Below are 13,286 nucleotides of genomic sequence, written 5' to 3' on the forward strand. Positions count from 1 at the left end.
AAGAATATATCATATTTTGAAAAACTTTCCTTTTAACCATCTTCAACTATTTTACCATATGAACACTTTTTTTTTTTTTATTTTTTATTTTTTATTTTTTTTTTAACTAACTCATATTCTATTAAAGAACTAATGTAAAAAATAAAAATTAAAGTAATTCTATTTTTTCCACGGTAGAACAATTCATAAGCAAGGAAATTAATATCTTACCAGTTGAGTTCACCATTATACAAGGTTACATTTTTGTTTTAACCAAGTTTTTCTTTTTTTTTTTTTTTTTTTTTTGACGGGAAGTTTTTCTTTAACTTTAACAACACTCAAATAAAGATCATTTAAGTTAATAAACAAAATATTTCCAAAGTTTAATAAAACCCATAAAACTTGTTTTCTTAACTTCCATAAGACCATAATTGAATTACGCTTACAAGTTACGAGCAGTCAAATAACGTACATTATTAAAATAAAAACCATTATAATATTCCGTTTTGAGTAAGACACAACGACGCGGTGTATCAATGGACAAAAGGGAGGGAGGGGAGGCCATAACTAGGGTAACCATACACAAAGACATGGTAGTCTTGCCGCCATCAACTTACCAAATAGAGAGAACAAAACTAGAAAAAAAAGTAAACAAGTCAACTCATTCATTCATTCTTCATTCATTCCCACTTGCCACTTTGCTAGTAGCTGAAGCCTCCCCCAATTCACTCTTTCCCCTTCTTCTTTTTTCCACCCTTTCTTCCACTCTTTCTCTCTCTTCCACATTTCTTCCCACTCACAATTTCCAATCTAAAAATCAAAAAATCCCCAGAATCTCTACTTTACCTGTATTTCCCAAACTCTGTTTCTTCTAAAGCTAAATTAAAATTCCTTTTCATCTTTTTTGCTTTTTTCCCACCATTCTTTTCTTTTTTTTGTTTGTTAGTAAAGTGATGTTTTTTGCTACACTTCTTTCAATTCATTCTCCATCTCTAATTTATTTTCTCTCTCTTTCTGTTTTCCCACCTATTTGATTTTATGGACTCTGCTGTTCTTGATAGCATTATTACCAGATTGCTTGATGTTAAGGGTAAACCTGGTAAACAGGTTCAGATTTCTGAGTCTGAGATCCGTCAACTTTGCTTATTTTCTAGGGAAATCTTTTTGAAACAGCCTAATCTTTTGGAAATTGAAGCTCCTGTTAAGATTTGTGGTAATTCTTCTTATTACTTTTGTAGTTTATTCAATGTTTAGGTATGTTTGATTGTTATTTTCACTGGGTTTTTGGTGATTTGAAGTGGGTTTTTGTTGAATTTTATTGTTGACTTGCAAATTTGTCATCTTGGAATGTTTTGTATATCTAGGCTGTGTTACACGGGTACTCGTGTCGGTCACGGGTGTATGTCCAATTGTCCCACTCGGCTATTTTGTGAAATAATTTGTATGATTTTGGCCCACAAGTAGTGTCGAGGATTGGACATAGGTTGTTGAGGTGTAATAAAGAGTCCGAGTAACATAGTTTATAGAAAATGCACTAAAAACCCTGAAATAAGATATTTGTATGGGCTTTGTATACAGTGATTACAAATTGACTGGTGTAATAAGGTCAAACTATAGAGAGACCTAGTATAGTGGTCCTTGTTTAGTTGATGTCTTCATATTCAAATGATTACTTAAGAGAAAGTTGGCTGCTGCTACAGCCTACAGGTGGAATGAGGTGGTTGTATTTGGTGAATTATAAATTCTAGTGTTTGGACCAACCATGTCAAATGCTAGTTCATTTGATGATTTGACCATGTAGTCTGAATTTATCATGTCATTACAACATTTGATGAATTTGACAATGAAGTCCGAGATTTTCAAGTTACTTTGTTGCTTTAATCAAATTTGTAATATGCTTGGTGCTGCTTATGCACTCTCAAGTCTCAACCAAAATTCAGCTTTGTAAAATGCAACTACCATCTTTTAGGTGCAGTAATTGATTAATAAAACTGTTCAATACTTTAGCGAGATATTTTGTTTGAGAAAATGGCTAGTAAATTGGATTTGAGAGTGTTAGATACTAGTATTGTTTATTACTGGTTTAGCTATTCCGGCCGTCATGCATTAAGCATGATTTTGTGTCATCCTCGAGTGATTTTCTTTACTTGTGAGCTAAAGTGGGTTTGTCATGGTTAGCATTTCCCTCTGATATAGGTAATATGTTACATAGCCCAAAGCAAAGTAACTTTGTAGTTCTCTTGATTATTAATAGATATCTATGCTCATGTACCTGTACTTTAATGACTAATAGACTGGTTTAGTATGCCAAGTTTTTAATATGGTTTTGTAAGACATGTAACAAAGATAGGCTCATCTTTTTTATGGAAGGCTGTAATGAAAATTTTCGCTCTTGTAATCTCCTTGTTTATTTTGGACTTTGGAGGCTGCATCTAAGTGGGACAAAATTAAATATTTTCTAAAACTAGTTTTAATAGTGCTCACGGAAGTGCATATGGTGTGTTTGTAGACGAAGAATAAGGTCCATAGTAGTATTATAAGTCTGATTTTAATAGCTTAGTAACCAATTATGCAAAATTTTCATTACTTGCAACTTATGTGCCTGGTTGCTATCTTTACATGTAGACCATAACACTTGAACAACGACTGTCTAGAGGGAATTAAGTGATTTTCATTGGGATTTTAACATTTCCTTGGTCCTTGTTAAACATAGTATCAAATCACTGGTTTTATAAACATGCCATTGCCAGGTTTTATCCCCTGAAATATGTCCTGATGGTAAGTAGAAATATGAATTGTGCCGAAGTTCAGAGAATGAGTGAAGTTTTTTGTTACTAATGCCTATGGGTCATTGATATGACTGCAGATTGGAGAAGTATTTTTTTTTATTTATTTTTAACGTAGTAGAATGGCTTTGAAATGGGAAAACTTCATAATGTGAATGATTTCTGATACTATCTGCTGCAATTCCAAATATTTTTCTGATGGACCCTGTTTGCTCAGAAGGATGGATGAGTAGTTTCCTTTTGCTTCCTTGGAGGAAGTCTACTAGACCATCCAGAAAAGGAAAACAAACCAGGCAAATTAGCTATTACTGCAACACTATGACCTACTCACCAACTTGCTATTTTATTGGACAATTTAGTCTTGATTTTTGTCCCACAGCTTTGAGTAATAGACTAATAGCTTCCATTCCATCTGTCATTCTCTTGCCTAGGATAGGTTCTTACAAGTTACAAATTTCTTCTACGTTCCTGTGTGTAGGTTCTTACACAGTCTGGCCCTCTGACCTGCAAGGTTTCCTTCCATCTTATTTCTAGGTATGGCCCAACTCCCAAGTGGTTCAAGTGCATTCTATCTCCGACATATTTTTGATGTATTCTTTCTGGAAATCTTAATGCCTTGGTTGCCAGCAAGGTTACAACCTCAAAAATTAATTTGACAAAGTGGTGGTAGATGGATTTCACATAAAATCCCAACTTGTACATAAATTTAGCAGTGAACTCTATAAGCTGTGAAATCTGTTGGTCTGCTATTTTAATAGCAACTTTAGTTTGCTCATGACTTGCCTGCCTAGCGTGAAGTCATTAATCAAAGTAAAATTTCACCTTTCCGAGTTGCAAAACTTTTTTCTACTATTGATTTGATGTGCTGTACCATCATTCTTACTGAGACTTGTGGTATCTGAGGCAGATGAATTTTGATATTTGACAACAAGGGACTGTTAGGTGCACTCAGTGTCTCCCTTGGAAGCTATACGATGCTAGACATGCATTACATACTGGGTGGCCATAGCTTTGATATTGTATATGAAACTGACAAGGGGAACTAACTAGTTGTCATTGGTGAGATGCAAATACTAAAGTGGAGATTTAGACATAAGTCCAAGAAATGAAACTTTAATTGTAACATAATACTTGTGCAATATGTTATTTATCTTTTGGACTTTGAACCTATGGTAGACCAATAGAAGTTTGATAAGTTAATGATTGAGGTTCTGAGAAGGGAAGTAACTAGTAAATCTTCTTGGAATTCTATTGTCAAGTTAATTTTTAATGAGGGATAGGGTTGATGTGCCTGAGTGCTATTTTCCAGAATATAGATTATCTTTTTGGCTAATTCATTATTGTGATTGGGTATTTTTCATCTTAGAGTCACTAATTGTGCTTGGAAATCAAGGTTATCTATTTCACACCAGCATGGACTGTTATTTATTCTGATATGTGATATGTATTCCCATGGTTTTAATAATTGATTCAAATCATTCGATGCATTTTCTGGTACATATTATCTCTTAATGTTAAACTGATATTTTCTGAGTCGTAAAGGACTATTACTTGTCAATATTGATACAGAGCAAAACAAACTGGTATGAGTATATGACCAATGTAAATATCCTGCCGTGTCAATCACAACCTTTTCTGTCAAACTGCAATGTAGTAACTATGTGTTTATGTCATCTCTCTTATTCCTAAAGTATGATGCATGCTTCATGAAGTTGTATGCTGGGTTGGATGATAATAGGGCCTCTATGATTTTGCTAAAATATCCCCAAGCTATGTTTTTGCTAACTATTATTAGAAACAAGATACTTCTTATTAAGCTTCTATCAATTTTGAAAGCAATTTCCTAATGTTACATCTTTCATGTGTGCAGGAGACATTCATGGGCAGTATTCTGATCTCCTGAGGCTGTTTGAATATGGTGGATTACCTCCAAAATCCAATTACTTGTTCCTGGGTGATTATGTTGATCGCGGGAAGCAGAGTTTGGAAACAATATGTCTTCTCCTTGCTTATAAGATAAAATATCCTGAGAATTTTTTTCTTTTGAGGGGCAACCATGAATGTGCCTCTGTAAATCGTATATATGGATTTTATGATGAGTGTAAACGAAGGTTTAATGTCAGACTCTGGAAAGTCTTTACAGATGCCTTTAACTGCCTACCCGTGGCAGCTCTTATTGATGAAAGGATATTGTGCATGCATGGGGGGATTTCCCCTGACTTGCATAATTTGGACCAAATACGTAATCTACTCCGTCCAACTGATGTTCCAGAAAGTGGTTTGTTGTGTGATCTCCTTTGGTCTGATCCTTGTAATGATATCCAGGGCTGGGGAATGAATGATAGAGGGGTCTCCTATACTTTCGGTCCTGATAAAGTAACTGAGACTCTTAAAAAGCTGGACCTTGATCTAATCTGTCGTGCACACCAGGTTAATATATTCTTAACACATCATATGCCTTTAAAACATGTACATCAAATTTAATTGCTCATAATATTCATATATCTAATGTGCAGGTTGTTGAGGATGGATACGAGTTCTTTGCTAATAGGCAACTTGTTACTATATTTTCAGCACCTAATTACTGTGGTGAGTTTGACAATGCTGGAGCGATGATGAGTGTAGACGAAACTTTAATGTGTTCTTTCCAAATACTAAAGCCTGCAGAAAAGAGGCCAAAATTTGGCTTTGGCGGCAGCACTACCACTGTCAAGACAGGGACTCCTGCTAAGGTGAAGGTATGCTTTTACTTCTTTTTTCAAAAAACTGCAACACTATGATTTTCACATTTGTCAATTTTGCACAGTAATGACTTTATTATGTATTGGTTCAAGTTACAAAAAAATTGATGAAAATATATAGTAAAGCTAACTAACAACTTTTTACATAGTACTTTATAACATTAGCTTTCAATAAATTAGCAAAAATGTGTTCAAATCAAGTATCTGAATAGTGCAAAGTCATGTGTTGCAATTATTTAGTATTGAAGCAAGTATTTCTTGTTAAAAATGCATGCTATCACGGGGCTGCAGTGTTACATAACCATTGTCCATCTTCACTTCGGCCTTTTTTTGGCACTTGACTAATGGCTAGTTATTAATTGCTTTTGCCTTTAGTTCGTTTGATGTGATCTTACAACCAAAATTTATGTTGGGTATGTGACTTATCATTTGGCTGAAAAACATGCTCAAGCTTTTTAACTTGTATTTCCTCATATTAATTCACTGAGCCAAATAAAGGCATATATCGACTTTGCTAAACTTCTATAAATAGGGGCAAGACAACTAGTAAAAACTGCGACTATTAGTTGGTTAACAAGTCAAGTGAAGCAGCCAAATAACAACATAAACACAACTCCTGTTTTTCTACTGGTACTCCATTTTTTTTATATATACATTACTACTGCAAAATCCTCAAGTCAAAAACTAAAGGATGCTATCTCTTTCCAATCTTTAATGCTTAGCTCCACACTAAATTATACTTCATGTTTCTATGCGCATCATGTTAAAGGTGTCTTTAGTAAATGAATGAGTGTACATGAATTATTCTATTTGCATGCTGTACATATTGCTTTGCACATTATGTTAAAGGTATCTTTGGTGATGACTGATGACCGTTCTCGGATTATTCTATTAGCAGTCTTTCTTTGGAGGAAGAGTATAAAATAAATGAGCATCTTTGACGAAGTCACTTATAGAAGGTTTCCATTCATGGGAAGAGCATAAAATAATCAACGCGTTTACTGACAATTATAGAAGTTCAGCAACAGGCCCCTCGACGCCTTACCATGTCTAAGTATAACTGAGCGCCTGCAACGAGTCAGCTGTTTGAAGACAGTGACCCTCATATCATTTGCTAATACATTATCCAGTTTACCGGCAAAGGCGATGTTGTGATAGAGTTATGTATTAATAGTTGAACAGTACAATACATAATGGAGCTGTCAACCTGGACTAAGCATATACTAATTAGGCAATTACCAAGTAATCATTGTTTATCATGTATTATAGATGTTAATGTCTTGTCATTTTTGATAATTTGACGAAATGTTTATAAAGTGTATGCCTAATTATGTTGTTGGTGATCGTGTAGAGCACCAAAATGTGATATGAGACTGAGTTTGAAGTTGGTCTTGATGATTTGTTTGGTGGGAGTTTCCAGCTGTTTGTGTGTGGGTCTTTATCATGGAAGTTCAACTCTAGCTAAGTTAATTTTTTTTTTTTTTTTTTTGATAAGAGCTAAATTAATTATTTTGATAATGTGTATTAAGTAAGTAAGATGATAGATCAACTACATATTATGGACAACCACTATGTAGTTTAGTGTGTTGATTATAAAATTTGATTAGTTAAATTATTTGGTGGTTGATGACGTGCTATTAAATTTTGGATTTTTTTTAAAAAAAAAACAAAATTTATACTCCATAGAAGATTTGATTTTATTGTTATCGGACAGGGTGTTAACAAGTTCATGAGTTGAGATCAATCGTGTCTTTCTTTGCTCGGCTTGAAGCTCATTGAGCTAGAGAAATCGAGCTTGACTAGGGCTTAGTTCAGGGCCCGATCAACAAATGTTCCATCTAGTGTCAAACTTGTTTTATCAAATTATTTTAATGATGACTAAATCCCTTAAATAAAGTGTAAATATATCTAATCCTTGAGGCTCAAATGTTAAGAGATAGGAGTAATTTTTTGTTATACCAAAAAAAAAAAAAAAGATCGAGCTTTTGAGTCGATAATAATCTTGTTTAAATTTTGAGTTGAACACGAGTCGAGCTTTGACCTAGTTATACTAAAATTTCTAAAATTACTTGGACCTAGTTAAGTACTTTATTGAAAAGTTATCTAGAATCACTTTTCAATTATTATATCTAAAATTTGAGGCAAATTTGCTCAATTGTAAAAAAATAAAAAAAATTTCAACTTCGTATTTTAGATCGAATCTAAACTACCAATTTTTTATTCATATTCATTTTGGTGGGAAATTAAATTGTACAGGTTACTATTTCAAAACCGAATTTATTTCTTGATTTAATTTGATTAAATGACTCAAACCCAAATCGATAATTGGATATAAATACCCCTACTTTTTCTCTATTTGTATAATTCTACATCGACTACATGGACTACATCATACATTCACTACAAGTTACGTGGAAGATGACAATTTAGGGGTTATGATGTAGTCCCCTACACTTGTAATTAAAATCCGCAAGTAGTTTTTTGCGTACTGATCTGACTAAAAGAAAGCATCAATTGAATTACCAAAATTTGATCTATTGGTATGCTAATCAACCCATTGACATTTTATTATCTTAATTTAACTTTTGAGCTGATAGTGTACATGCAACCAATAGAAACAAATCATTAGCAAAGGGAGCAAATCAACCCGTTGACATTCTTTTTTTTAATTCTATTTTGTAATTGCTAATTTAGACATCTAATAATAAACAAGTAAATCCAACGATAGAAACAAAAGCATCGCTTTTGGAAGCTAAGCAAACTTTGTGCTAGTAAACCCGTTGACATTATTCCCCTACTTTGTACATTATTTTTTTTTGTGTTTGAGGAAATAATCTACATGCATAGTTCCATGTCAGCGCATTGACTTTCTTTTTATTTACATTTTAATATTTTAGATATTTTCTTCAGATGGATTATGCATCGTAGATTCGTAGAACATAATAACATATGCCGCCTCTATATTAACAATTATTACTTGAACACCCCGTCCGGGCCCTAAAATACTCATTTTTTACATTAGGAATTTTCCTTGTGAGAAGGGGACTTTTTAATGTTTATTTTTTCTTACCTTTTAAAAAAAAAAGTTATTATTTGAACACAGTACATGTAGGTCATTTTTTAAAAAGAGTATTGATGTGGATAAATTAAAGGAAGTCAAACTAGTGGAGTATATACGAAGTATGTAGTAAAAAACAAGTTAAGTTTTTCCATTTACCCAAAAAAAAAAAAAAAAAAAAACCACTAAGTTCAACAAAAAATAATGTTTAGTAAAAATTGCTCCTAGTTTTTATCAGTAAAAATAAAATTTTTAAGATATTATGTAAAAATATTTTAATTTTAGGTCTTGTTCTATTCACCTTTCAAAAGTAATACTACCTCCGTTTTTTATTATTTAATACGTTTTGATTTTAGCACTATTCACATTCTTCACTTTGACCGTGTTTCGTAATTTACTTCGTACATGTAATGAAAAATATAGTGATGTGGGATTGTTAGAATCGTCACGATATATATTTTTTAAATATCAACTTTTCATAATCTTTGCTTATCGAAAATTAAAAATATTATGGTTGAATTTGTGCATTGTCACACATGACAAAAGAAACGTGTCAACTAAAAAGAAACGGAGGAAATACTTAGTAAAAATAAGTTCAATTCAGTAAAAAAAATAAATTCTTTGTTAAAATAAGTTCAATTTAGTAAAAAAATAAATTTTAATCAATTACAAAATCGGTTCAAATCATTAATTTTTTTTTTTTTTTTGTAATATGTGAAAATTAGTAACTTCAAAGTACAAATAAATAGAGAGACAATAAAAATATGTTTTAATCAGTTAAAATTAATAGAATGATCTTTTTGAATATTTCATTTGATAAATGGGCTTTGTTGTAGAGTGAGTAATACATAATGTAAAAGTGTAAAACAATAAAAAGTCAATTATTCTTAAATTTCATCCGTTTTTTTATTGGCACGAGTCACGTATGCAAATGCAAAACTTCAATAATCAATATATTTAATTTTAAATCATCATCAAAATTCTAAAAAAAATAAATATTGATAAATTATAAATTAATATGAAATGTACAAGATCTCACTTCATCGTATTTTTCACAAGCACAACTTATATAAAAATAGTCAATGTAAAACAAGTAAATGATAAAGTCAAAATGTGTCAATTAAAAAAACAGAGATAATAAACAACCTTTAAACACGAAGTACATATATATATTTTAAGATTAGAGATCTTTATTGGGAGAAAAAAATTCCCAAATTCAAATTATATCCGTTCCTTTTATAAAGAATAATATAAATGCTTTAAGGTTATTATGTCGAATTATTGATCTTTAAGGTTTAATATAAGTTCTTATAGTATTAACGCTAAGTTTCTTTTAATATAATTTCTGATAGTATTAACTAACCAAAGACATTCATGCCAATTCCAATATTCTAACTGTACGGCTGGTCCGTATGTATAACCGTATTCGTCCTTAAAAGAAACATAGGTGAGCCGTACGGTGTATGCGTAGTTGAAAAGGAACCAAACATTATACGGTCCTTTCCTTAAAATTTAATTAACTAATATTTCTTTTAACAATAATAGACTTTGGTTGATGTTGTGCCAATTTGATTTGGTTGGAATATGTCTTGGTCCTGTTAATTTTTCGATAATTGTTTAATGGTTTAGCCACTCGATGTCTCGACGGTACGGTCCAAGTAAAATTCTATTTGCAAAATGTTATCATTAATTTGTGTCCGTACTAATGAACGGGAGGAAGCTTATTTGTAGTAATTACATTGAACTTTCTTCGTCTCTTATTAATTTTTTTTTTTTCCGAAATATATAAGTTAATACATAAACTCTTCACTGTAACTTATAATAACATTAATTCTCTATAAATAAAATTATAAAAAGTTGATATACATTGAGATAAATAGAATAAGATCTCAAGTAGAAACTATTTTTTAGTACAGATCAACATACATAACAATTTCTTTGTCTAATTATCAACGAGTAAAGAGTTTTTGAAATATATATTGATCGAACGATTCTATCAAGATCTGACATGATTTTTTATATTTTATACTCTGTTATTTTGTAAATTAAGATAGATAAACTAAAGTATAAGTAGTATCAATTTTATTTTTAAAATAGTATCAATTGTATGAATTGCATATGCTTAAATTAATTTCATGTAATTGTATGATTGTGTACTTGATTCCTTCAAACAATAGACAGTTGTGTTTCAAATGTCATGAAGGAGACATTAATCTTAAAATTTTGTAAAAACATGGCATTGCATGTAATTATTAAGATCCATTTATTTTTATACATATTACAAGAGTATATTCTTAAAAGATTACGGAGAGGATTCCAATCCGGAAGAATGTGTAAACATGATTTCCATATAAATACTCGTCTTTGTTCCCTCCATTTTCCTTCACAAAAATAAATATTCTCTTCTACTTGAGCTTCTTCCTTCATAACGCACAGGTTGGTGAATTTTTCTCTTTAATATTTTTGTCCACTTTTATACATCATACCATACATTTCTTCCATATTGAATAATGTTACAATACTTTAGGGTTTATGTGAGTCCATTATTGTTGGAATCAAACTATAGTAGTTAGATATAAAACAAATAATTATATACTCTATTTATTATCAATTGGTTTATAATGGACATATATCATGCATAGGCTTAACTTGCATAGTTGCATATTGCATATGTTTAGACTCTTCTACGATTAAAGTGTAGCCTGTTTGTATGACCAATAAAGCTCAATATAAAAAGTCTTCTAAAATAATATTGTGCATTCTTTCAAAAAAAAAAAAAAAAAAAAAAATTTGTTCATTAGTATATTGAAATATTGCTTTATGTATTTTGTTATACTATATGCCATCATTGCAAAATTTGTGAGTTGATATATCTTTTTCACTGTTTCAAGCTTTAACAATTTTATTACAAAGATTAAATATTCATTTAGTTTTATAATACATAAATGTGATGATTTTACCTTGCAGGGCGTATATGAAGGTAGAAAAATAAAAACAAGAAAAGAAAAAAATTGAAAAAAAAAAAGAAAAGAAAAAGAGAGCATATCATGGTGAAGGGACAACAATTAGAAGTGCTAAATGCACTTGACGTTGCAAAGACGCAATGGTACCACTTCACAGCAATTGTGATTGCTGGTATGGGATTTTTTACAGATGCATATGACCTGTTTTGCATCTCTTTGTTGACCAAGCTTCTTGGTCGTATTTACTATGACACTCCTGGATCTGGTAAGCCAGGAGCATTGCCTATTAATGTCTCTGCTGCTGTTAGTGGAGTTGCTCTTTGTGGTACCCTAGCTGGCCAACTCTTCTTCGGTTGGCTCGGAGACAAGATGGGGAGGAAGAAGGTGTATGGTATCACCTTGGTTATGATGGTTGCAATGTCTATTGCCTCCGGTCTCTCCTTTGGGAGCTCTGCCAAGGGTGTTATGACAACACTTTGCTTCTTTCGCTTCTGGCTTGGATTTGGTGTTGGAGGAGATTACCCTCTATCTGCCACAATCATGTCTGAGTATGCTAACAAGAAGACTCGTGGAAGTTTCATTGCTGCTGTCTTCGCTATGCAAGGCATGGGTATTTTGGCCGGTGGTATTGTCTCTCTAATTGTTTCATCCGCATTTGAGGCCAAATTCAAGCCTCCCCCATTCAAAGTCAACGCTATTGCCTCCCTCCCACCAGAGAGCGACTACATTTGGCGTATTGTCTTGATGTTCGGGGCCATACCTGCTGCCACAACATACTATTGGCGTATGCAGATGCCTGAGACTGCCAGGTACACCGCTCTTGTGGCTAAGGATGCTAAGCAAGCAGCTTCAGACATGTCCAAAGTCCTAAAGGTTCAGATTGATGCAGAGGAGGAAAAGGTTGACAAAATAGCAAAGAGTGAGAGGAACCAATTTGGGTTGTTCACTAAAGAATTTGCTAGACAATACGGTGTTCGTCTTCTAGGAACCACCAGTACATGGTTCTTACTCGACATTGCATTTTACAGTCAAAACCTTTTCCAAAAAGATCTTTTTAGCTCAATCGGGTGGATCCCACCAGCAGCTGATATGAATGCTATCAGGGAGGTGTATATGGTAGCAAGAGCTCAAACCTTGATCGCCCTATGTGGAACCGTCCCCGGCTATTGGTTCACTGTCGCTTTCATAGACGTCATTGGACGTTGGTGGATTCAGATGATGGGATTCTTTTTCATGACTGTTTTCATGTTTGCCATTGCCTTCCCCTACAAATATTGGCAACAAAAGGAGAACCGTATCGGGTTCATTATTATGTATGGGCTAACCTTCTTCTTTGCCAACTTTGGTCCTAATGCCACAACCTTCGTGGTTCCGGCAGAAGTCTTCCCGGCTAGGTTGAGATCTACTTGCCATGGTATATCCGCAGCAACTGGAAAAGCCGGGGCTATAGTAGGAGCCTTTGGATTTGTGTACGCCTCGCAAGAAAAGGATCCGGCTAAGAGAGATCATGGTTATCCCGCCGGTATTGGGAAGAGTAAGTCTCTTATCGTGCTCGGTGTCATCAACTTTATTGGTATGCTCTGCACTTTGATGGTTCCTGAATCTAAAGGTAAGTCTCTTGAAGAATTAGCTGGCGAGGTTGAGATCGATGAAGTTGATGACGAGCGCAGAGGATCCGCTTGATTAACATTGCGGTGAATTGGAGCTGTTGCCTACTTCTTAATTATCAGTTGTTCAATTCGGCTCCAATATTTCTCTT

General features: G+C 33.0%; 1 protein-coding gene and 1 pseudogene across 4 annotated transcripts; both read left to right on the forward strand.

Annotated features, from left to right (window-relative positions):
• The first annotated feature begins 496 nt into the window (after positions 1–496).
• Positions 497–6,901, forward strand: LOC145631753 (serine/threonine-protein phosphatase PP1 isozyme 2-like). Of its 4 annotated transcripts, none has more exons than XM_081683921.1 (4): positions 497–1,192; positions 4,636–5,195; positions 5,282–5,497; positions 6,402–6,901. In XM_081683921.1, the coding sequence occupies exons 1-4, from the start codon at positions 1,018–1,020 to the stop codon at positions 6,426–6,428; spliced, it is 978 nt and encodes a 325-aa protein (XP_081540047.1). In that variant the 5' UTR covers positions 497–1,017; the 3' UTR covers positions 6,429–6,901. The 4 variants fall into 4 exon arrangements, with proteins under 4 accessions (XP_081540047.1, XP_081540045.1, XP_081540048.1 ...); XM_081683919.1 differs by having other exon boundaries at positions 500–1,192; positions 5,282–5,503; XM_081683922.1 differs by having other exon boundaries at positions 500–1,192; positions 6,405–6,901.
• A 4,710-nt stretch (positions 6,902–11,611) lies between these two features.
• LOC145630282 (putative inorganic phosphate transporter 1-3 pseudogene) lies at positions 11,612–13,210 on the forward strand (annotated as a pseudogene).
• The last annotated feature ends 76 nt before the right edge of the window (positions 13,211–13,286 follow it).

Source organism: Chenopodium album, chromosome 5 (genome assembly GCF_948465745.1).
Source record: "Chenopodium album chromosome 5, dcCheAlbu1.1, whole genome shotgun sequence".
NCBI lineage: Eukaryota > Viridiplantae > Streptophyta > Magnoliopsida > Caryophyllales > Amaranthaceae > Chenopodium > Chenopodium album.